The sequence below is a fragment of the Eleutherodactylus coqui genome, chromosome 6 (genome assembly GCF_035609145.1).
Source record: "Eleutherodactylus coqui strain aEleCoq1 chromosome 6, aEleCoq1.hap1, whole genome shotgun sequence".
NCBI lineage: Eukaryota > Metazoa > Chordata > Amphibia > Anura > Eleutherodactylidae > Eleutherodactylus > Eleutherodactylus coqui.
This window is the reverse complement of record NC_089842.1, coordinates 131,140,474-131,166,646: the sequence shown is the minus strand read 5'-3', so window position 1 is coordinate 131,166,646 and position 26,173 is coordinate 131,140,474. Positions and strand designations below refer to the sequence as shown.

The window sequence follows — 26,173 nt, the reverse complement described above, 5'->3', positions numbered from 1 at the left end:
GTAATGTCTATCTGTTTGCAACTTCTGGCTCCAGCTAAGGAGACTCATGGATGCATATTCATTCTGAGATTTCTCCCTTGTACATAGAGCAACTAACTTTATTCCACTTGTTCATTATTAGGTCATGTGTAACGTGCTACAGCTGACAGCGCTGCAGGGAGTGTGTTGTGAGGTCGTATTCTTTGGGTCACTCTAAAACACTGTGCTATGGAGTAGTATTTAGCTTGTAATTTCCAAGCACAGTGCTGTGGAAGGATATTTCAGTGATCGCTGCAGAACGCTGTGCTGTGGTGAGATATTTCAGTGGTCGCTGCAGAGCGCTGTGCTGTGGAGGGATATTTCGGTGGTCGCTGCAGAGTGCTGTGCTGTGGAGGGATATTTCAGTGGTCGCTGCAGAACGCTGTGCTGTGGAGGGATATTTCGGTGGTCGCTGCAGAGCGCTGTGCTGTGGAGGGATATTTCGGTGGTCGCTGCAGAGTGCTGTGCTGTGGAGGGATATTTCAGTGGTCGCTGCAGAACGCTGTGCTGTGGAGGGATATTTCGGTGGTCGCTGCAGAGCGCTGTGCTGTGGAGGGATATTTTGGTGGTCGCTGCAGAGCGCTGTGCTGTAGAGGGATATTTTAGTGGTCGCTGCAGAGTGCTGTGCTGTGGAGGGATATTTCGGTGGTTGCTGCAGAGCGCTGTGCTGTGGAGGGATATTTTGGTGGTCGTCGCAGATCGCTGTGCTGTGGAGGGATATTTTGGTGGTCGTCGCAGAACGCTGTGCTGTGGAGGGATATTTTAGTGGTTGCTGCAGAGCGCTGTGCTGTGTGGGGGGATATTTCGGTAATCATTGCAGAGCACTGTGCTGTGGATGGATATTTCGGTCATCACTGCAGAGCACTGAGCTGTGGGGGGATATTTCGGTGGTCGCTGTAGAGCGCTGTACTGTGGGGAAATATTTTGGTGGTCACTGCAGAGCGCTGTGCTATGGAGGGATATTTCGGTCATCACTGCAGAGCACTGTGCTGTGGAGGGATATTTCGGTCATCACTGCGGAGTGTATTGCCCATTAGACTGCTCAAGTCTGGCCCTTACTTGCATTCACAGTACATCGCACACCACCTGTGACTGCTCTGTACGCTGGCTCCACTATAATTACTCTTATTCAATTAAAAGTCAGATTTATACCCTGTGCTCTAGCTGAACAGGCTCTGCCAGTCCCTCTTGGCATTCAATAAGCTTGGATATAAGAGACCAAAATTGACTTATAGTAGTCGTCTCTCACTTAAACAAAACACATCGCTGTAAGGAGAGAGTCAACCTGACGGTTATTGATACGGTTTGGTAATGTATACTATATGCGCTCTGCCTTCTGCCAGACTCTGAAATCTACCAATATTGGCATGCGTGCCTAGGAAAGTGCAAGCTACAAGGGAGAATAATGTAATGTTTTATAAAACGGGTGAAGGGGTTAAGCACCAAAGTCCATAAACACATGGAGAATTTATAATTTATATATAATTATCTGCTAATTTACATTCTGTAATCCACTTAAAGAAATTGCAAGACAAATTGGATTCACAGAGTTCACATTGTTGTCTCGCCATGCAGCCCAGGCATAACAGTTGGCACTTCTGCATTGGGCACCACCCTTCAGCCCTGCACATCTTTCCCTATAAGATTACATTTTGTTATTTCCTTTGGCATTGCAGGTGCTCACGGTGTGAATATACGGGGCTGGGTCCTGGCTGTGCAGTATTTTGAAGTCTGTCTGTTTTCACTCTGTAGCTGTGTTTTCAAGGTCAATTCTAGTTTGCTTTCAATAGTCATGTCCTACCGCAACAAACTGCCTAAACTGTATGGAATTTCTGACTTCCCACTGCACACTAGGCAACAGCAGACCCACCATATATACAGACCTGCACTTGATCATGTGACCTGAGAGTACAATGAAATCCCTGCATTTTTTAATGCACTGTACAGCATTTCTTATCTTTCCAAAGTATTTATTAAATGTAATTTTACATTTTTGCAACTATTCTAGCAGCATAGATGCCACGCAGGGGGAGAAAGATGTAGTATGAATACTTAGCATCGATAAAATCGATTGACTCTAATGAACAATTATAGACCTATATGAAACCAAAATCAGCATAGTACATTGGGGGAGGGGAAAAACAGGGGGAGACAGTACAATACAATATAGGCACTTTGGAGAATGTCGGAGAAATTGTATTTTTATTTATTTATTTTTCTCTTTGATGTCACGCTTTAGGTTCAATTGGCCATTAGTTTTTTTTATTATTTTGTGCAGGGGGTGGCCTCTAATATCTTGGGGCTCTACACCTCCTATTGTATTTTGAAGGGGTTAGAGTTGGAGATGGTATTAAAGGTTAGGGATATTAACAAAGGTGATCGCACAGCGTTTTTTTTTTAAACGCACCCCATTATTGTAATGGTAATGAGGTGCACTAAAACATGCGAAAATAGAGCAGACAGCGCTTGAAAATTGCAGTCTTAGAAACACTGCAATGGAGCGCTGAAATCAACGGAGGCGTTGTACCGTGATTAGCACGGTGTTTGAAAAGTCTCGCTAGTCGCAGTAAAAAGCGGGCCGTGTGAGAGCAGCCTTAGGAAATCTACACTCAGTGCAATAGATCTTCATTAAAACAATGACAAAAAAAGCAAATACGTTATGTACTACACATCTTCATATGTCCTGTTGCTTTCTGGAAACCATTAACAATCAAATTTGCTGCTTCAGATGGATCTTTTACTATTGGTTATTACCAATTAGTTTTCTTTTTACCATATGAATACCGGATATTTGTACTGTGTATTTATATGACAATCAGACCCCACAAACTATTTTCATCAGTGATCTTGAGTTCTATAGGGACACACACAATCTGTCAGCAGCTTGCTGATAGTTTATAAAGGGCATATACATAAGAAATGAAGTACAAATGCATGAGATAAATTGCACAAATGTTGGTGTTTACATCTAAAGGCCCATTTACACACACAGATATCTTTCAAAAGCTTGAAAGATCAGCATTTTGCATAAAGTACTAATAGGCAGGAATGGCTATTAGTACTTGATTAGCTTCATTTGCATGCAGATAAGCTTCTGGGAGCTGTTACAGAACTCACAAGGAGGTCTGAGCTCTGTAATTAGCTGCATTGTTCAGCCATGGGCTCCCCGTGGAGAATTCAGCACCAATGGACAATGGACAGCAGACACAGCCTGCAGTTCTGCTTATCAGCTGTTCTGCCAGCTGAGAACAACTGAAACAATGTTATCAGCTGTAATCAGCTCCCCACAGACAAAACAAGTACTGCTTATCAGCTGTTCTGCTGAATGATGGGTTTTCAAGCAGAAGTGAAAACTGTTGTTCAGTTGAACAGTGAAAGATGGGCACATTTAGACACAGCGATTATTGCTCAAAAGACGGTTTTTGAGCGATAATCGTTGTGTCTAAAGGGATCTTAAGTTCATAGATATTCTGCACAATTACATAATTAAAGGTGAAATCACAGAGGTGAGAAAAAATGCTCAAAGACATAACTCACAGAAAAAGAGGCCAGATACAAGAGATGCAGGAAAGGCTTGATCACCGTTTAACCTGGTAGCATGCAGCAAGCCAGATTGCTATATAGAGGAGCAAAACTGTTCAGGTGCCCACTGATTGATCAGCCACTCAACTCAACCCAGGGTGGGGGAGAGGGGGACTGCCAACAGACCCAGTGCTGTGACTGCAGTGCTGTGCTGTGGTGTTTGCAATGCTTTTACCTGAGCAGTTGTGTTGATTTCCTGTCGATATCGCATTTTCCCCCATCCCACCGCTGAATTAAAAGTATGCCTACTCAAATCTGCACACACTAAACCGAATGTGACTTTATAAGGTGACACTAAGCACAAACGACTGGAACTGTCCGTGAAAATCTCTTTTCAGAAATAACATCTTAATTACAAGGCTTGTCTCAGGAAACATCCACGAACATGAGAATAATAAGCAGCTATGGAGCAGTCCCATTACACAGGTCAAGAGCGCATTAGATTGCTTCTCCGCTTTAGCTTTTTATTAGCGAGTTACACATTTATGTGGAGATAAATAACACTATAAACAGGTTTGAGGGTCGCTGAGTAATTATTCCCTGGCAATCTCCTGTTGTCTTGCATTTGAAATTTACTCTCCAGAATGTAGATATGTGTGAACCGCTGGCGTTTACTAGATGACTAACAGGTCTTGGTTGTTCCTGTACTTAAGCCCTTTAATCAGGACTCCCCATGGGGGTTTATTCACTTTGTGCAGCACTTAACTAGTATTATGCTCTGTGCACATGAATGGCTAAATCCTGGGATTTGCAGTCCTCTCTATTGGGATGACTGATAACGTCAAACAGTTAATTTTCTGGGGAAATTCATGTTCCAGATCGAGGTCTGTGGAAGGACGCTGATTCTTCTGCGCGTGAGAATATTACCAGCGCAGTCATCAAAATGTGGACACAGGTGTTTGCTCCTAAAAGTTGCCCATTATGTAGACTCTTGAGATGTTGGGACAGGTAATGATAATGAGACATCTTGTTGCTCATTTTGCATCCTAAAATGCCCATTTTTGCTTATTAGAAGTTTTTTTCCCTGCTGAAGATACTACAGCTTGAGATTGTTGAGGTCCACAATTGCTCAGTGATGGTCTTTGAAAAGCGTTACACTGCTTTCGCAATTGTTTTAATTTTGCTCCCCCCACTGTGTCTGTGGTATATATGAATAATGAAGTAAGGAAGTGCGGACCCCCAGGTGAGGGCAAATGCTGCAATGTACAGTTGCATTCCAAGTCAGAAAAAAATGTATTAAAGGGGTTGTCCCGCGCCGAAACGTTTTTTGTTTTTTTTTAACCCCCCCCCCGTTCGGCGCGAGACAACCCCGATGCAGGGGTTAAAAAAACAAACCGGGTAGTACTTACCCGAATCCCGGCGGTCCGGCGTCTTCATACTCACCTGCTGAAGATGGCCGCCGGGATCCTCTCTCTCTGTGGACCGCAGGGCTTCTGTGCGGTCCATTGCCGATTCCAGCCTCCTGATTGGCTGGAATCGGCACGTGACGGGGCGGAGCTACACGGAGCCGGCATTCTGCACGAGCGGCCCCATTGAAGACAGCAGAAGACCCGGACTGCGCAAGCGCGGCTAATTTGGCCATTAGAGGCCGAAAATTAGTCGGCACCATGGAGACGAGGACGCCAGCAACGGAGCAGGTAAGTATAAAACTTTTGATAACTTCTGTATGGCTCATAATTAATGCACAATGTACATTACAAAGTGCATTAATATGGCCATACAGAAGTGTATAGACCCACTTGCTGCCGCGGGACAACCCCTTTAACCTCGAGGCCACACAGCACTGCTTGGTGGAAGTCCAAAAATTAGGGCAAGCAAAGCCTCTCCTTTATACTAATTATGTCTTTAGGTTCCACTGGGTTTGCAATACAAACTGCCTGGCCAAACATGGCAGTACCTCTACTGGGGAATAGTAAAGTCTCCATACATTAGTTGGTAGGTGAATCAGTAAGTTCCCACTCGCTGACCACTAACCTCGTCGGACCTTTTGATTTCTACTTGTGTGACTTCATGACTGGCAGAGATGCATCTCTTTGTGTCTTCATCACATGATCGTCATACAAAGTGTTTTGAGAATGTTTTGTTAAAAAGTTGCTTTAAATTGTAACATTATTAGAATCTGCAACATTTAACATGTGATGTGCATTGTGGTGTATGTTTGCATATGAGCAAACACCTTTGTCTTGTGCTGCTACTAAGCATAGGAGAGAGCACATCGTGTCCTGGCTGCTCAAAGGAAATAAGGCTTCTGCAGAGGTGACCTTCATTGTTCTGGCAGTGGTAATAATCTGCAGAGCATCGTTGTTCTGGAGTAGATCACGGCTACATAAATACAGGGGATGACAAGTTATCAGTTCTTCATCCTTACACAGTGTTTAGTACACAGCATCCCCTCCCTGTCTCCTGCCTGCTCACTAGTGATGGATGCTGCTGAGCGGTGCAGGAAGAGGTTGAGGTGCTGTGGATTAGTGTTATTATAGGATGGATCTCCAATTGTGGTCCTGGAGGACAGCTGAAGGGAAGTAAGGAAAAAAAGAATGCTCTGTGGGATCATTTTGCGCACCATGTAGGTGGTTTGCTATTTTTATGGTAATTTTGAGCGGCTGCAAGCAAGCAGCACCTTGTAAATAATCCTGAACATTGCCATACTGTCCATGTAGAGCTCTTTAGAATGCATATAGCCTGTACCAATTGTCTTCCAACAGACAATAGAGTTTAGAGGTGATCATAAACACGATCATCATCTGACTGTAAATAACAATCATCTTATCCATTCTATTAACATGATCAGGTTGGTGTAGATACAGATAAAAGTTGAAATCCCAATGTTTATACCAGAATACCTGCACTTTCAGAAAACTTTTAACATGTCAAAAGTATTGATTAGTGGGAGTCCTGCTGCTGTGACCCTCGTTGATTGCTAGAATGAGGGGGCTGCAGCACTCATCCAAGAGCTGTGCCCCCTTGGCTATGTTCCCTCGTTTTCAGCTGCTTCTAGTAACTGAAGATTGCCTCCTAAAGGTATATTGCAAACCTCTATACACCCCTATGAGCCAGAAGCACCCTAAAACAAGCAAATACAGCTGAGGGCGCACAGCACTCGGATGAGCGCTGCAGCCCCCTTATTCTAGCGATCAGTGTGGTTCTCAGCAACAGGGCCCCCATTGATCAGTGCTTTCAGTTTTCAGAAAGTGCAGGTATTCTTTAAAGGGACTATATCCCCACAATTTTTTTTTATTAATTAAGACCACAAAAATATTTTCAATTTTTCTGATCTGTTTTTATTTTTTGATTGTAGAATTTTTTTCATTCTGTTGTCTCTACATGACTATGGGGGCTGCAATATTTTCTGAGCTACATTTAACAGTATTTAGAGATATGTTTTGGAGTAGACTTATGGACCACTCACACAACGGACAAGAGTTGACTTGCATGGGAGGCTCTTCTAGTCATGTTCTATTACCTGTGCAGAGATGATTTTGCCGGCAGGGGGAGTAGCTAGTCACAGTTTATCTCCAGTTTGTGACTAGTGAATACTGTGTTTTCTGCATATAGGTGTTGCCTTTCAGTGTAATCCTGCCTGTGATCTTAGTGAGATGATGGATGCAAAGCTTTCTCTACAGATATCAGGAAGTAACAAACTAATATTAGGGGACTTTTACATGAGGTGATTATTGCTCAATTTCTTGCTGTAAACAGCAAATTCAGGAGACAATCACCCCATGTACACGCAGCCGTCGACAAGGCAGAGTGAGGAATCGCTCATTTGTCAGAGTCGCTTTATTTTTTAGTAGAACTAAAAACCGAGTGACTGTCGATCAGTGTAAACAGGAGCCGATCAATGTTTTAGTGACTCCTGTTTACTGTGGATGGAGGTGGACGGGCTGGAATGATCCTGGCTCACTTCGCCTTCATTCACTTCATCTACTATTGTTCCTGTTCAAGCACAGGAGTGATAGTCAGGCGGAGGTCTGGGAGATAGATGGCAGGCGCTTATACGCCCAACAGTTGTCCCTTGTAAAGGGACCTTGAGGCTTTGTGTTCAGTGTGAGAAATGCAAGATTTTAGGATTTAAAAAAATATATAAATGTAGATTGTGACCAAAAGTTAAAAAAAACAACACAAAAAATCCCTCAATATCAAAATATGATTTATATAATGGGTAATTTTCTAATGACACCTTCCCTTTAAAGTGAACCTGTCACCAGTTTAGCTGCCACTAAGCCACTAGCATGTCATTATGCAACTCGGGTTTAGCGTTCTAAAAATCCACCTATAAAAACTGGCAGTTTGGGCATTAGATAGGAAAAAATCATAGGAAATAAATGCTAGACTCGTCTCCAGTACATTCAAACTACTTTTTCTGTTTAACGCAGAAACACCCGGTTTAACCTAAGTTATGGAGCTGTTAGGGGAGGTGACAGTGAGCGGAGGACTTTTTATACTCTCTGGGAGTTTTATGAGAGAGCGCACGCAGCAATCTAAAAAGAGTCAGATTTTCAAATGTTGAACGATCTTCAGAGTGGAAAACCATGGGAACCAGCGAGTGGGTATAAAAAAATACATCACCCAACTCCCTGTCATCTTCTGTAACGGCAGCATAACTTAACTTATGGTGCTGTAGGGAGGTGACAAGTTTCCTTTAAACAGCTATACCTCAGCTGCGCAATGGCATGATGGTGGTTTAGTGACCCCTAAACAGGTGGCAGGTTCCCTTTAATTGTCTTGATAAATGAAATTTTGGAAAGACTTTGCATTGAGTTCTGAATTTTACAGAATGAGCCTGGTCAGAGTTTGTTAAGAAGGGTAAGTGGACAGAAATAAAGGAACACTAAATGCAGAAAATGCACAAAGTTCTTTTTTTAATAAGTCACAGCATTTTCTTCCGTAATCTCCTCCTTTCCTTTCATTGTATTTAGTCTCATAATTAAAACTGAGAAATATGTAAAGAAATCTTTGCTTTACATCTCAGCTCAGCCATGTCTCCCTTCTTCCTCCTCCTGTGATTGACTGTAAAAGTGCGTGTACATATTAGACTACAATTAAAGGGGTTGTCTCGCAGCAAACATCAACATTTTACTTTACCCCATTCCCCCTGTCACCCCCCTGGCATAAAATAGCAATTTAAAGTGGTTTTTAAGCCGCTTGCTACTCACCGATGTGCTGAAATGTGAAGTTTTAAAAATCTTCTGCCTAAGATGGCCGCCAGTCCTTTCCCAGGGATGCACTGCGGTTTTCTCCCATGGTGCACCGCGGGTCTTCTCCCATGGTGCACCATGGGCTCTGTGCGTTCCATTGCCGATTCCAGCCTCCTGATTGGCTGGAATCGGCACACGTGACGGGGCGGAGCTACGATGACGACGCGGTGACCAGCTCTCCGGCACGAGCGGCCCCATTCACCAGGCAGAAGACCGTACAGCGCAAGCGCGTCTAAAAAAGCAAGAAGCCAGCGAAATTAGACGGAGCCATGGAGACGGGGACGCCAGCAACGGAGCAGGTAAGAGAATAACTTCTGTATGGCTCATATTTAATGCACGATGTAGATTACAAAGTGCATTAATATGGCCATACAGAAGTGCTTAACCCCACTTGCTGCCGCGAGACATCCCCTTTAATGTAACTAAACCATTTCAACCAAAACAGTCATTCATTGGGTGAAACTTAATAATGAACGATCGGGTTAGCTGACCAATGACAGACCAACATCGTCTCGAAAGACGTCAGCCACGTTTCCGTTGTTTTGTTGTCTTAGATACAGCTGAAGGTAAATTTGTGCAAGCCAAAGAGATGTATTCACTATTGCATATAGAACAGCACTATGGCCCTGATTTCTAGACAGATGTCACGTGGCTTAATATGAAGTGCAGTAGAGTAAGACGTGCACGCCTCTTAATGAATTTGAAGCATCTTTTGGCAGTCTATGCTCCAGAAAGCTTATGTGGTGACGCGAGTACCCGCAGCCCATATGCACGGTTAATTGTGAATGGGCTGTGGGTCGGACTCCTTCATTGACTTCAATGGAGGCCATCCACGCGGAGTCCGCGGCAAAATAGAGCACATTACGATTTTTCTTCTGCTCGCGAGATACACAATTTGTATCGGCTAGTATGGAGGCAAAACCAAAACCACATGCCTTTCAATGCTTGTGTTTTGCCACAGAAAGTCTGCGTGGGCGACAATTGCAGATTCCGCAATTAGACTCTGTTCTTATGAGACCCCCATAACAGAAGAGTTCTGCACCATGCGCTGCAGCTTTATACGCTGTGACACCTGGATCGTCACCCTATCATTGCCAGTGAAAATTTGTGTTCTAATATGTTGCGCTGCGGAATATGTTGGTGCTATATAAATGAAGATTAATATTATTATTGTTTTGGAGTACAGCATTATAGGAATTTTCAACTGTGTCTGGGTTCTTAGATCATAAATGACACTTAGGTTAATGTTAAACAGATGCCGCAAAAAATAAATCTTTTAAAATCTGCCATGAATTTCATGTGATTTTTATAATATTTTTTGTGGCTTTTTTTTTTTTTAATTCTCAAACCACAGAAGGCGGCCATACTTACTGATATGCTAATGCAAAATACCAGGGCAAATGTAGACCCCACATCCCTCAGTGTGTGGATGAGCAGATTTCAATATGGAGGAGCATTGCACAAGCACAAGCTACTGATGAACCACCACTCACGTCTACCACATATTGGGGATAGTGGCTTCTTAGTATTATATTAGCAAACAAATAAGGCATACAAAAGATGCCAGACTAACCGATACGTGTAGTGCACCAAGCAGGCTTGCAACCTATTAATGCCACATAGGATTTAGCCCAGCAGGCTGCCACATTGGACTGACGCCTCGGGCTTCCCCAGCATTTAAAGCAAGACTGCTTGCTAAGAAAATACTGACAAATACGTGGTTTTGATTAATATTTTGGCAAAAAATGCAAGCTAACAAACCACGTCAAGGGTCCTCATTTTCTTCAGAGTCCCTACACTAACATTACAAACAAAATCACAAAAAAAGGACATATCCGTTCAAAAATCACAGAAGGCAGCTACACTTAATATACTAATACCAAATACAAGGGATTTTTTTAATACACATATGCAATTTTTTTCATGTGCTCTTTTCTTCCTATAAAGGTTGCTATGGGAAAACGTTATGCCATAATCCTGCTGCATTTTGGGAAAAAAAACAAAAACCGCTATAGATTCAAAAAAACGCAGTGCTTGCGGTGTGTTTCCTAACTCGCTATGGATCTACAGCTAGCTGTCGTGATTTTTTTGCCAAAGCAAAAAAAATTACAAAATTACAAAATGCCTGGAAAAAAGCTGCAAAAAAACCCATCCGATTTAACTATGAATGCCATGTGTGAACCCCCCTAACACTATTCTGTAGTGGCTCTGCTGTGCAGGCATTAATGACTACTTTTCCCTGCACTCTGAGAGTTATAGCTAATCAGGCCTCCTTTGTGTATTCTCTATAAAAAAGCGAGGAGGATAAAACTTAATGAAGGAGTGAATGGTGAGAGAGTGCATTATAGAAGACATAAGTCAGTGCTGGCAGAACACAAATCACTGACTGACACAACGACTTTGCCAGACCTGGGAGGTGCAGATTTATCTCTCACTTTCAGGAGGGTTGCTGATAAGTTCCCTGACTGCTTGCAGTGAGCATTAAAATGAGGGATGGCTCCTTCTGCCAGCACCCAGGACACATTGAGTCCCTCATAAAGGAGCTAATTCTTCTGTTATACCAGCTACTTAACTCTAACCCTCTGCAAGAAACATAACTGCTGATGTGATGCTGGCTAAATAGCATAATGGACCATTTTAATCTTTAGATTTGTTTCATGGGAAGGTTTAGCACCCCCTGTGAGGTGTACAGCACTAGCTTCCCGTTAGCGACAGGACACACTGCATGGATATGCAGACATCTGACAGTGTAAATAGGAGGTTATTTGGGAACAGAAAATGTTTTTCCTTACTATGTGCTATATAAGGTAAAGACTTACCAGTCCTTCTCCTTCTCAATGTTGTGATTTTTTAATTATTTGTTCTTTATTGGATTTGAAACACAGATATGTATAGAATATACAGGGCATATATTGAAGGCTATACTACCCCGTTTCCCTGAAAATAAGACCTATCATGATTTTCCAGGATTTTTGAGGATGCAAAATGATTTTTCAGGATTTTTGAGGATGCTTGAAATATAAGCCCTACTCCAAAATTAACTGCTTTCAGTTAATTAAAAAAGTCAATTTAAATAGTGTCCAGGCAGCTATACATGTAAAAAAGTTAAATCTTTTTGAGCAAAAGGGGGAAACTGGTAGGAGAAGTTGAGTATTTAGCAAAAATAGGGATCTGAGTGGGATGGAATAAGAGTAAGTCATATTTTATAAGGAAAAAAATGCATTCATATGTAAGAATAGTAAGAAATTCTGTAGCAACTATATGGTTATTTCAGCATATAAAAAGCATAAAAGAATTACACATTAGGTAACGTAAGCAGTGAATGGATATAGCAGAAAGCATAAAATTGTGATTTCAACCATGTCTATGATTGTCTTTGCAATGAATTGGTCCAGAATATGGTAAATCATCAATCTCTTTACTGGTGCTTCAGATGGCAGCTTGGGTTCATTAGTTTTTTCTCCTTGTCTTCTATGGAATTCTCAAGTATCAGAGGCTTCTATATAACAGACCACTATGGGCTCAGCCGTTGTACACTTTTTTTCCGTAAGTGTAAAGATACCTCCTAGGCCTTTCATCTTCACTGTGCCAGTCAGTTTTTCCTTACTACTTAATCTTTGGTTTTAATAATGTATCTAAGTAGATAAAAGCTTCTAACATTAGTCTTTACCACCAGCTGTAAAGTTACTTCTTCCTGTTGTCATAACTACAGCTTTATTTTATATTCAACTAAAGTTTTTATTTAAAAAACAAAACCCCTCTGTTCTAATCTCCTATATGATGTCTTAGAATGTGAGAAGCACCTGTCTGTGAAGGGTTAACACCAGGCCACTGTTTTATGTGCAGCGGTGATAGAGGTTTGAGACGCTCCATTCTCTGGATAAGTATATTATCTGGGTCTATTGCAGGCCGTACATCACATTGCTAGTAATAACTGTCGGCATCGAATAAAACTCCAGAGAGGGTGGGGACAGGGACGGCTTCATTGTGCCTGCTCTGTGCAGATAAACATTTGGTCCTGGCCTTGCAGGTACGGATGTAGGGCAGAAAGCTGATGAGCTCATTAGGAGTGAATTTCACTTCCCATTACTCACACACGGCTGTATGAAGGGACAGTCAGAATTTATAGCTCCAGAATGGGGACTTGGTACATTCAGCACATAAATGTATGTGACATCACACCGCATCACTGGTGGAGGGAGCTGTCCCAGGTCCTATACAAGTCGGAGCCTTCCAATTACCCTCAGGTTCTACTGATGTTCCTAGCTTCTTTTTCTTTTGGCAGATAGTCTCTACGATGCAGAAGAGGTTTACATGAATCCATGTCATTTTTTTTGCTCCATTCTTCATCTTGTACATCCCTATTTTAATTAGGAGGGTCTTACAATTAAATCTCTAAAGACTGAGTATTGCAAATGATCCCAAATCATTAAGAGTTTTACAACACATCATCTACTTAGCACTAGTTCAAGTAATAATGTATCTCTGGCTATATTTTGCACGGATTACATACGGTAGGACCTTACAGCAGGACTATTCGTGGAGAATGAGCGTGGACTGGTAGCTGCTTTCTGTGTTGAGATTTTGTAATTATGATAGTAAGAGCTGATAGACGAGGCAATTACATTTCTCTGCTTTCTGCTCTTGTTTATAGTTGGTGCTCACTGTGAGATTGGCAGTGACCACAATTGAATTCCCTCATCATGTGGAGACAAGCCGTGGATGTGGCGCTCTGCACCAGATGTGATATTGTAGAAGCCATCGTTCATTGTACAAGATCATGTGGGACGGGCGATCTGTTTCCTCCGTTGATTTCTACATTCATCATGAGCATACAATATGCTTTTTTTTAAAAAAAAAAAGAGGGTTTATAAAAACCTGGATTATCTATTTCACCTAAGAGTGTTCTATTTATTGCCAATTGCAGTATTTATATAGCATTGACTGTCCAGATGAGAGCTGCCCACATTACCACTAGAATCAGTAAATTTTCAATTTCGACACAATGAAACATAAATTGTATGAAAAGGCATTAAAGGTCCATGGTGACCAGTTTCCTGCACAGTACCATTCAGCGTGCAGATTGCAGTAATCTATATTGTTCCATCAATAGACGTATAAATAGCCCTGTTACGGATAAATCCAGCAGGCGACATGGTCACTTGGACGGTCTGTAGTGAAATGGGGCTATGTAATTTATAAGCGGTCGGGCAGTGAAGGACATGATTAGTAGAATGTGGATGAATTGCTGGTTAAGCTTATACATGGCTGAATACAACAGGTTAAATGTTTGCGTGGCTGGTTGTCGCAGGGAATGACCGATTAACGCTATATGTGACTGGTTTATTGCAGCAGGCGACTGATTAACGCAGCTTGTGGCTGGCTGCGTGCTTGGTTATTATGCGGCCTGCTAGATGTGGGCATCGCTGTGATATTCTTATGGGGAATTAGCTGTGAATGCATACTAATCACAGCAAGGGCAGAGGAGCGGTTTAATGCCATAATGTGAATATTAAAGGAGATGTTTTTCTTCTTGCATTACATGGAATGACTGAAGTCGTAATTGCGGCAGCCCTTGTTAAAGCACATTTATGTAAAGCGATTACCTTCAGGGTGACTGTGTTTGTCCTACAAGAAAAAGCTCACTTCAGCTCTGCAGAGACGGTGTACTCAGGAGGCAGGTGGGAATAGAGCTCTTTACTACTCTGTGTGCTGACTCAGCGCTGGCAATGAATTACCAGCTGTCCCTTAGCTGCTGCCATCTGAGGCAGGCTGCAGAAGCGAAGGAGATAGTGGTGGGCACAGAGAGTAGTAAGGGCAGTAAGTGAGATTGGGAGAGGGGCGCTCGGACTCGCATTTTATTATACATGGTGCACCGTAGACACCCTCACCAGGTGTTCTGATATTTTTGTCATTGGTGTGGAAAAGGGGAATATTACAAAAGATTTTGCTACAAGACCAGCAATTTTGACCACCGTCAACAAGAGAAATGCATGTAAGACTGTGGAAGGAAATGTTATAATAGTCCCGTGTACCAGAAATGACCAAGGTCGGGCTCACATGAGCCGGCTGTGAGAGATATGCACGAAGCCAGTACACAATGACATTGTGTGCCACCCATTGCCATGTACTATCTTGGCGTGTTTGCAAACATAATACGCGCCAAGATAGAGCATACTGTGAATTACGCGATACGTGTGAGTGTTAACATGGCCGCCTATGGGATATTGGTAAAGCGTAATACGCTATGATTAGAGATGAGCGAACCTACTCGGCCACGCCCCTTTTTCGCCCGAGCGCCACGATTTTTGAGTACTTCCGTACTCTGGCGAAAAGATTCGGGGGGCACCGTGGGTGAGTGGGGGGTTGCAGCGGGGAGTGGGGGGGAGAGGGAGAGAGGGATCCCCCTTGTTCCCCACTGCTACCCCCCGCTTCGCCACACCTCCCCGGCGCCCCCCGAATCTTTTCACCTGAGTACGGAAGTACTTGAAAATCGTGGTGCTCGATCGAGTAATTACTCGAAACGAGTATATTCGCTCATCTCTAGCTATGATCATACGCTTGTGTGAGACACCCCTAATAAGTCTTAAATCAGGGATGAAGTCGGGTAATTAATCTGGTCCAGGAATGCTAGCTGTGCCCACAGGACAAAGGTTGGAGAAGGTTCTGTTGTTGCAATCTACACCACCTCAGTTATAACTATGGGATTGCCTTTTAAAGAATGTTCATTTGCCATGTGACTGGCGGTCGCTCTCATTTATGCAATATCGTTGTATAGTAAAGGCCTTGAACAGTCATTGCTTTGAATAGTTCTGCAGAGAGGATTTGATGGTCATTCTCATCAGGATGATCCTCACAGCTGGTGACGAGGAATGTAATTGATACTTAGTAACTGATGTCGCCATGTGTTACGAGTGGCATTTACATTTCCCGAACATGCACGGATCATTACAGGGTTCCAAGCAGCAATGCTTCTGTTCCTCTTTCATGATAGCCATATACCCTATGGTTGGTTGGGTATTGTGGTAGACTACTGTTTATCTAGTTAACCCTGCAGGTCTCTTCTTCTCCACAGCCTACGGATGACATTGTGTCTTCAGCAGAATGTTCTATTGGCAGTGATGATGAAGATGCAGCAGAATGTGAAACTGGCACAGGTACGTCAGGTCAGTGTACTTTCTGCTTGATAATTCTCGTAAGTCTTAACTATTTATTGCATGTGACCAGGTGGCCACTGGATCTTGCAGCAACCTAGGATGATATAAGTAGCTATAAATCAGTGTCTTTCTGTAAAGAGACGATCCTATAAAGGGCCATTAGTTCAGAAGAAGGCTTTTGTGGGATGGTGAAGGTAGCATCAGGCTCTGTATAAATCTGACTTACATTTTGCAATGTGTCTTTGATGATGATATGATCTGTACGGCCATTGATTCAGGTAGTTTAAGTTCTTCCTTCACTGAGTATTCATGACGAATTTTGCCGAAGAACTCTGTATGGACATAAAGCAAACACCATCCGTCTTCTCTGGAACTAGGCTGAAATCCAAGAACAAAAATGTTGGATCATGTGTATACGGAGGGTTTTACCCTTTTTTTTCTTCTTACTAAAAAAAAATCCACTAAACAAGCGTTGAATCTCTTTAATACACAGCTTGCAGTAGTGTTTAATAGGAAGCTTTGTGCTGCTCTTCCCTTGCTGCTCATTAAGTGTTGCGAGCCGCTCTGCCTCAGATGTCCCCAGCAAAAATGCCTCTACAGCCTCAACTGTACAACAAGCTCCTGTCGCTAACAGCACCTGTTTTGTGTCTTTCCTATGGGACTTTCAGAAACCAAAGCAAGCCTCCATGTGTAATGCAGTCAAGGACAGGGGCTCAGAGTTAGAACAGCTATCCACAAAGGTTGTCATAGAGCAGTATGCCCTAGGGTGACCTAAACACTTATTCCAGCATACTTCTGCACAAAGAACACAGGGACCATGCATTAAAGGGACACTAAATGTTTAGAACAAAACCTGTGTGGATAACGTTATGACCCAAAGTGTGAAAAACAAAAAAGAAAAAAAGGTCCCCCCCACCACCACCTCTGATCTGCCTGCAACACCACAAAAGGCAAGCCCAATACCTCCCCTCTAGTCAGTGCCAAGCTGAAATGGAAGGGATTGCAAGGAAATTGTCCAGATTTTGCCTGTGGTCTTGTAGGACTGTTTCAGGAGCTTGCCGGGACTACAGACTGACAAAAGCAGGAAGTGTTTTCTTCATTTTTACTCTATTTTTAGGTTTAGTGTCTCTTTAAAGCTTGGGATAAAGCAATGCATTTTAAATCAATGTAAATACCTGCACTGTGAAAGATACACATTCTCCCACAACGATGATAATTGCACCATTGAGTCCACCATTACAGGTTCCTCCACTCAGTCCTCAAGGCCTGCCAGTTACATTGTATTTCTATGTATTTTAAGCTGTTCTAATTTCTTGGGTGTTTAACCTGTAACCTGGTACATTGCCGATTCTAAAGTCTCGTTATATCACTGTCGTTAATGGAAAAACTCCCCAGAAATTAGACAGTCGCAGTCCTTGAATCCCACAGAGTGGCCTGCAACATTTTAACGTAGCAGAAGTGAGCAGGTTAATATCCTTGAAGCCGGTTCTCTCGGGTCTAAAGAGCATGCTGTGAATGGCAGGCTGAGTCGGCGCTAACTTTTCTGTCTGTAAATCCCTGCCAATACCACAAAGTATAACGTTTCTTGTCCCTGTATATAGGTAACTATTTACCTGTATGGATGAAATATATACAGAATTTGTATATATTTACAAAATTCAACTTCACATTGTACCGCATGACTTTGTTGGTGATTCTGACATCTTATTTTTGTGTCTGTGGATGTCACAAGGTGTTGTTACTAAGTCATTTAGACTTTTTTTTTTGCTTGTTTTTTCATTTAAAATTTTTTCTATTATTACCATTCTATCACATTTTTGAATAAAGGCAACAAAATTGTGTCCATGCCATCATGGGAATTAGTATCTAGAATATCAAATGTGATATCAGAGCTGCCTGGAGCTCGCTGCCCACATGTCCCTTCCGGTTTCTCTCTTCACTTCTCAGCAACTGAATGGTTAGATTTAGGGATTCCTGGGTTTGGGCCAGCCATACAGGACATAACTGGCAATAGCTGTAAACTCCACACTGCCTGCCACCTCTTGTCACATAGGGAATGTAATGGGATAATTTGTGAAAAGTCATTTGTAAAAACAAAGTAATCTGTCCGCTCATCAGACTGTCTGACTAAGAATTGTCAATTTTTATTAGCGGGTTTAGTAGCTGTTTTATGCAGGTTTTGATAACATAACCTGATGGGATGCAGTTGATCCCGGCTGTTTCTACCCTCTAGCTTGCTGAGCTGTGAAGTTCTCATCAGTTTTCTATCAGACTTAGAAGGATTTGGTATGGCTCCAAGCAGCATCTATTGTAAAGACATTCTCATCATTGAGTTAAAACAATCTATTGGACTCGAGATGGCATACCTGATATGTAATATCCATTAAGTAATATGTAGAGGGGAGTCATCTGCTACATCCTCTGAAAGGATGATGGCAGTCAGGGAAGATATTGTGTGATTTACCTCGCAGTGCAGTCAGTCTCCCACCAACCGGCTATATAAGAAGCTTTCTTACTACACAGCACCTATTCTGGAAATGCTCTTATATGATTTTTACGTACAGTCATTGTCAAAACAATCAAGCACCTAGAAGGAGTGTCGGAATCAAATGAAACGTTATTTATGTGCGATTGTAACGTTGATGTAAGTAAGTGATTGCGATTTTCCGCTCGAGGAGAAGAAATCGCAGCATGCTGCGATTCTGTGCGGACTTCGAACGGGCAGCTTCCATTGAAGTCAATGGAAGCCATCCAATCCACGGCCGTTCTGCAATGACATTGCGGAAAGGTCACGGATTTGTCATTATTGTAGGAAAAGCAGTGATTTAAAAATAAAAAAAAATCTATACTGCGCATGTCCAACTGCTCATTGTGCGGAACATCCACAGTACAGCAAAAAGACTTCCGAGCGTACGCCAGCCAGGCACATGGTCGGATTCTGCATGCAGAATCCGACCCACCTATGTGCAGGCGGCCTATCAGAGCAAAAAGATAATTAATTGCAGAAAACTGAACACTTGAAGGGAAGCTTTAGTACCCTGTTGGGCCACCTCTAGCTTGGATTCTCGATGTGATACGGAGGGCATGGAGGCATGCAAGTTTCGTATGGTATCCTGTGGCATATCAGTCCACAATTACTGGAGCTGAGCTTCTAGATCGTGCAAACTTGTAGGCTGTCGAAGTTGGTGTCCAAGATGGTCTCATACATTTTCTATTGGGAATAATTCTGGCAGCCAGGCGGGACACAGAAGTGTGACAATGTCATGGAGAGGTTCCTGTGACACCCTTGATGTGTGCGGCCGAGGATTATCCTGCTGGAAAATGCCTCTTGGAAGCCGCCATGAGAGGAACACTGTGGCTGCAGGATGTCCTGAACATATCACTGAGCTGTCATTGTCCCTTTGTACCACTACTAGGGGTGACCGACTGTTGTATGTGATAACTCTAAGACCATCACACCAGCAGTGGGGCCAGTGTGCAACTCCACAGCAAAGGCAGGATTGAGGAGTTCACCCCGAGGTCTCCAGACCTGAACATGGATGTTATCAGTGCGCAAACTAAACCTGGTTTTGTTGCTGAAGATAACCCAGTTCAACTCTATAGAAGTCTAGTTTCATTGTTCACGACACCGCCGCAAGCGGGGGCGACTGTGGATGGGTGTCAAAGTCAGTACATATAACGGGTGCCATGAGACCCAATGTTCTTTAGCAAAGCGCTTAGAAATGGTTCTGATAATGGTGTAACCTGTCTCTGGACGGCGGACAACGAAAAAGTTGGAGCTGCTAGTGCTTGTTGGACATGCCATGTGGGCATGCTCTCACACATCCACTGTCTCAACACCTCCTAACAGCCTGTTCAGAACTGCCCAAGCGGTGGACAATTTGTCCACCCAACCATCCAGCTTCTCGCATTTCAATAATGCGCCCCTCTAAAGCTCTGTCAATTAGGCAAAATCTCTCCGATTGCGTCGTAGAGGCGTCTATTGGTCAACAAGCTCTATACAAGCGGGAAAAGAGGTCACTACACATAAGGAACCTCTAAGAGCCTTTTTATAGGCCAAGGGGGAACCACTTTTAGGGCCTCTAGTGACAAGACTGTTCATCTAATCACACCACAATTCTAACAATTTGCATATCTGCCTGAGATGTAACTGCATGCTGAGTTTTGCAGCAAAACGACAACTCCTTCTAGGGGCTTGATTTTTATTTTTTTGTTGACAAAGAGTGTACTTTGTTTAGTGGCTGTGAGCTCAGATATGAGACCACACTGTGATATGAAGTTATCACAAGCTCCAAACCGCTGGACTCCTAGCTCACAACTGCCCCTTATTTAGATGGCATAGTAAAGAATTTTATTGCCACTGTAAGTGCTATCTTTGGTATATGTGATCAGTAATCCATCAAAATCTGTGGCATGACATTCATTAACTGGCAATGTGCCCTGTACAGGTGGGTGTGCTGCAGGCACTGGAGAGGTTGACCACTGCATGCTCTGATGTGGGTTTTACTGCATGTAGCTTGTGTCTGTCTTATGCTGTCCCTATTCTTCAGCATGAGCTGCATTACATTTAGTATAAAGCCGCTTTCTTGTGATTTACAGTCTATACTTGTATGCACTGCTCAGACGATCCATACTTCTGGTTTTTTCTCACATCCTCACACCTATGCTAGAAGATTCCACAAAAGGAACACTGCTGCTGTAGGAGAGACTAGTTCTGCATGTGAAGCTCCTTAAAAGAACCGGTTACTGATATATATATTGGGCTTTTAGCAGTGAAAGCACACTGGACTCCTAGGAGAGACAGCGAGAGTCCTGCTTACCCCGCGCACACAGGCTGAATGGCCTCTTTCCCTGCACACCTAGTGATAAAGGGAAAGCTATTGATTACTAGTTGTGCATGGAGTAAGCAGGACTCTCACTATCATTCCTAGGACTCCTCTCTGGATTTTCTCTGCTTTTATGTCAAAATCCTCCTCTATGTCATATGAACCTGTACAGAACGCAACTTCTCTGAGGTAGGTACATAAGGTAGGCACAATAAATCACCTGACAGATTCTCTTTAATGGGACCGTAATACTCCCAGGTCTGCTGCAGTTGCCATTTCATTGGTCCATCAGGTGACACTGTAGCCAGCTCAGGAGTTGTAATAGAGACTTTATTCCATCCAGCAAGACCGCATATACCATACTGACCATTTAGATTGACAAAATAAGCAGTAAGTAATTCCAGCTGCAGAACCACAGAAGGACAACACAATGTTTCATATACTTGGGGAATTCTAAAAAGGTAAGGAAACCAGCCATCAGCATTGGTTTCTTTTCCCTTTATAATTTCCTGCATTGTGATAACTGGGACCAGGTGTCAGCGGACTCATCACCAGCATCCCCAAGTGGATGTCCTGAACTGGACAGGGGTTCTCCTGTTGCATGGTCCGTTCTATAGACCTTGCTAAAGGCTGACGTGGCTTAGTTATGACAGGAGTGGTGGTTTGTCTTCTGACCACAACAATACCACCACGCCAGGTGAGTTTGTGAACACTCCACTTTATGCACTTCCACTGGCATGTTTATTTGCAGTGCTATGCTACTATTTAATTTATTTTATTTCTTATATTTAGGGGGCAGCAGTCTTGTTGTTGGATGACTAATTTGGTGGAATGACTTGTCTGTAGGAGATATTAATAAAGTGCATGATGATAGTAACAATTGAAAAGATGTAGGTGTTGGTAACAATTTTGTACAGACCTATGATACCGTATCACACTTCTCTTGCCTAAATATTACCTAAAAAAGTATCTTCTAGATGGCGCTTTATAAATTTCCCCCTTTGTCTTTTTTCAAGACCAGCATTTCAACTGTCTGTCTTAGCAATGTGCCTAATACATGAAGAGGTGCACGGCTGTTCATGTATTAGGTGCATCTCGGCACCTACTCTGAAATGTACACCAGATCCAACCTGGTGTACATTTCTGGTATAATTTACCCCAGTCATGCCTTTTACCAGTAACCTGACTGATGTCATCAGAGCCATTATTATTATTGGCACTGTTGGCATAATGGTAGAGTTCCAAGCAGTACACGAGTATTTGTGGCATCAGCAGTAAATAGAAGCCTGGCTCATACTGAGGATTAATTGAAAAGTAGAAACCTTTTTAAACTTTTGATAAGAGTCATGACATCATGTCCTTTATTGACTTATCCACATTCCAAGAGAACATGTGGCTTCCACACAGAAGAAATGATACGGTCAACTGATGGCCGAAAGGATCATGAACTTTTTTTTATGAGATGTGCAAATGTCTGAGTGTGTAACCTCTAGATACAGGCTGAAATGAAAAATAATAAATAAAACCTTAGGCTGGGTTCACACGGGGCGGATTTGCCGCGGAAATTCCGTGCGGAATCTCGCAGCGGCAAATCCGCCTGCGGCCGCTAATCCCGGGATTAGCCAGCCATGTGGACGAGATTTCTCAGAAATCTCATCCACATGGGACGGCAAATCCGCTGCGGCTAAGCCAGCAGAAGCCGCTGCTGCAGCGCGGATTTGCCGGCCGCAGCATGTCCTTTTTTTTTTTTCTGCGGCCGCGCTCCCCTCTATGGGAGCGCCAGCCGCAGCGGAAGAGCGAGCGGCCGGGCCGCTTCAAAGCCGCCGCGGGTTTTGCAGCGGCAGTTCTCCCAGTGGAAATTTCCGCCGAGAATCTGCCCTGTGAGAACCCAGCCTAACAGTGTGAGTGGCCCCAAATACCACGATGAGGAAATAGTGAAATAATTGGAATGAATCTCCTGATCCGCGATCATCCACGTCATATAACTCATGATTTCCCTACTCCCCCGGCCACCTCTCGTTGTATCTCTATACAATGATAAGTACTATAAACAGCCATCCAGAGCAAAGTGGCAAATATCCTCTCTTGACAATAGCGGAATTGCCCTTCAGAACTAGTGATGAGAAGTGAACAATGCACCACGAAGACAACTATCATGTTCAGATTTTGCGACAAAAACCTCACACTTACTACAGCAAAGTTCATTTGGAAATGAAGACGGAACACAACATAGAAACCGATTCAATTTTACTCTGATAGCTTGTAAAACCCACTGTGAAGAATCTGAAGCCCGCAGCACATCTGCCTTCTCTATGCAGCTGTTTGAAGATTAAAGCGGCCCTGAGTGTTAAGTGAGAATGCGAATGATTTCAGAGTCTGTGCCGCCGCTAAATATAAGGAGAGGAGATATTCATACAGCGGCTTCAAGACTGTTCTGCTAATTGAGATGTTATTTTTTTAATGAAACTGAGAGGAGGGGGAAGAAGCTGCTCATGAGAAAGTTCACGTTGACTTCAAACTGTTGAGATCCTTTCATTTGTTGTGGCCCAGATTCGGAGCTTTGCGTACAAGTTAATTAGGCTTTTCAAGCGTTCCACTGAAGCCACCATCACCGGCCCTTTCTTCTTTCTGAAGTCTCTGTCCTGAGTGGGGCAGCACGGCTATTAAATATGCATTCTTTAGACAACAACTAAATCAAAGCGCTTATAGATTCTTCTCATTAAGAATCAGTGTAATTATTTAAACCAAAGCTTATTTTTCCGCTTAAATTTTACTAAGAATAGTCGGGAAGTGGGCTAAGAGCTTTCACTAGATGTACTTTGGTCACCTGAATCGGCTTTGATATATACTTTATCTATTCAATACTTTTCTATACTGCTCAGTCACTGCAAACAAAACGAGTGTGCACTGCCTCTGAGTAACTTCTGTGGAAGTACATAAACTTCTACGTGCAGGGAAGGGGCAGTCAGGCGTGCACACATAAAATATAGATGTTAAAACGAGATTTCCCAAATAAAACAGGTTGTAAACATTGTTCGAATAAACCTTCCACTCAACCAGTGTAAACATACTGGTCAAGTGAACAATAAAGTAGATTCACTAGGCCCAGATATTTGACTAATGTGAATTCGGTATAACAGATTAGGAATAATGTCACTGGGTTGCTGAAGCTAGGTAGATGTATGTAGGTGCAGTAGTCACTGGACCATTGCATCTTGAGGTGTGTCTTGGAAGTCAATAGGCCAATCATTGTCCACATATTTAATAAAAGGCACGTGCTGCTTACAAAATTTGGTCTGCACTAATATCACAAAATGAAATCTACAACTTATGTAGATTAGCGCTAAAATTTGCACAATCCTCTAGCTACAGTATTAATAAGGCCCAATGTCCACGGGCGGATTTTAATTATAAAATCCACGTGGGAGATCTGATCTGGAAGGCCATAGGGATGCATCAGCAGGGCAATTTAATGCATGAGGATGTGTTTTTTTGTTTTTTTTTCCCGGCATGCGGATCGCACGTGCGGGAAGATATCGCAGCATGCTCCATTTTTCTGCGAACCCTGCAGGGACGGCTTCCATTGAAGTCAATGGAAGCCGTCATATCCATGGCACAGCCACAGCTGTCATTGTGGCAGTGCCGTGGGAGAGCAGGAGATTTAAAAAAAAAAAAAGTGAGCACGGCGCATGCGTGTAGCACGCCACCGCGTTGCTGAGCACATCGGCCGCGCAGAAGAAAGAAGATCCGGCCACGACGGAGGAGAGCCCCGCAGCGTCCGGACAGGTGAGTAAATGTCACTTTTGGCCTCATGGCTGCGGGCACAGGTGGACAACACCTGTGGAAACCGTGCGTGCCTGTGGACATGAGGCCAAGTCTTGCAGGCAAACCCCATGCCAACTCTTCAAATCTTTTGAGAAGAGTTTCAAATTTATGCATGAGAATGGAATGCACCATTTGTGATATTTCCTTTTTGGGGGGGAGGGGGGGGTGGAGGGTTGGGAGGACTTAGTGTACACCTAAAACTGGTATAGACTGATAATGTTGGGCTTCATGTCTGGGTGCGCCAGTCACTGGGCCATTGGATCTGATATTGGGATGTCATTGCAGTTCTTTATACATGAACACTGTGTTCTTGGTTCTGCAGTTGGAGTTCTGTACTCTGTTCTATTTTGTTTAATTCCTTTATATCCAGGTGTCGGGTTTGGACTCAGCGCAGTGTAAATGGTTAATTAACTGTCCCCAAAAAGGCAACATCTGTACATCATAAAATGTACAATGTATGGCATCTACTTGTTTAAAATTAATCAGTGACCCAGATTGCAGCAGAGGGGCCTGAGGCAACATCTCTGGATGAAGATGCCTCAGGTGATCTCAGAGCTGCAGTGTTAAATATTTAGAAATGCCCTAAACCCGGGCCAGCAATGAGGATGAGATGGAAGTCAGGAGGAAGAGACTGCAGCTCATGTGCTGTTCCCACATTGTGGAATCTTCTGTAAAGGCACTTGGTGACTAAGGAGTTTCTTTCTCATTGGTATTGTGGATTGAAAAAGCGGAGCATTTTTTTTCTAGCCTAAAACGACTGTCTTGTGGCCAGATGAGACACTTCTCTATCCAAGGCTGATCCTCAACTCCAGTGAGTGAAAGCAGCATTTGACTTATTGCTAGGTAAACAATCCCTGGGACATAAGTACAAGCTCATGTCTTCTAGACCATCGCACAAATTGCATAGGATCTTTCTAGAATATAGTAATGAGGGGGCGGAGTGCTGTCAGCACAATAGTTCATCATATTATTATATGGCCGAGGGGGCTGTAAACCTCAGAAATGGGATCCTGGTTGTGACTGGATCCCCTGTTCCTGCACTAGTCACTATAATACATTATAGGAGAACGCCTAGATCATGTAAAAGCGTTATTCAAGAACAAATACTTAGTAGCTTCTTGCTCGATGTAAATAGGAGGCGAGCAATCTCTGAACAACTGTTTACTGCAAACAGAGGCGGGCGGCCAGAAGAGATCTCTGGCCACTCCGCCTCCATTATCTGACAGAGGTCATCGCTCCTGTGGAAAAGCACAGGTGAAATAGTCGCTGGAATGGCTGTCTGGGGCTTATGTGCCAGATAGTTGTCCAACAATACTTCGAGGCAGTCAGACATGCTACAAATCACCTAGAGATGGGCGGCCATCATTATTCTTTTACCGGATATGTGCTGGCCCAGCATGTTGTCATGTAAACCAGTGGCTTATTGAATGCCAAGGGTCACGATATTGCAGGGTATAAGATTATGAATGCCATGTTTAGTCCTATTTAGTTACCCCATAAATACATTATGCAGAACTGACAGGTACATGGGCTATACTTTTCTATTCTGCAGATGGGGGTCAACTGT

General features: G+C 43.1%; 1 protein-coding gene across 4 annotated transcripts in view; it reads left to right on the top strand.

Moving 5' to 3' along the window:
* Positions 1-26,173, top strand: part of NRXN3 (neurexin 3) — a 333,468-nt gene that overhangs the window by 297,623 nt on the left and 9,672 nt on the right. For all 4 annotated transcript variants that reach the window (XM_066607622.1, XM_066607621.1, XM_066607620.1 and 1 more), the window contains one exon: positions 15,874-15,964. In XM_066607622.1, coding sequence (XP_066463719.1) covers positions 15,874-15,964 — 91 coding nt within the window. The remainder of the gene's footprint in view (positions 1-15,873; positions 15,965-26,173) is intronic.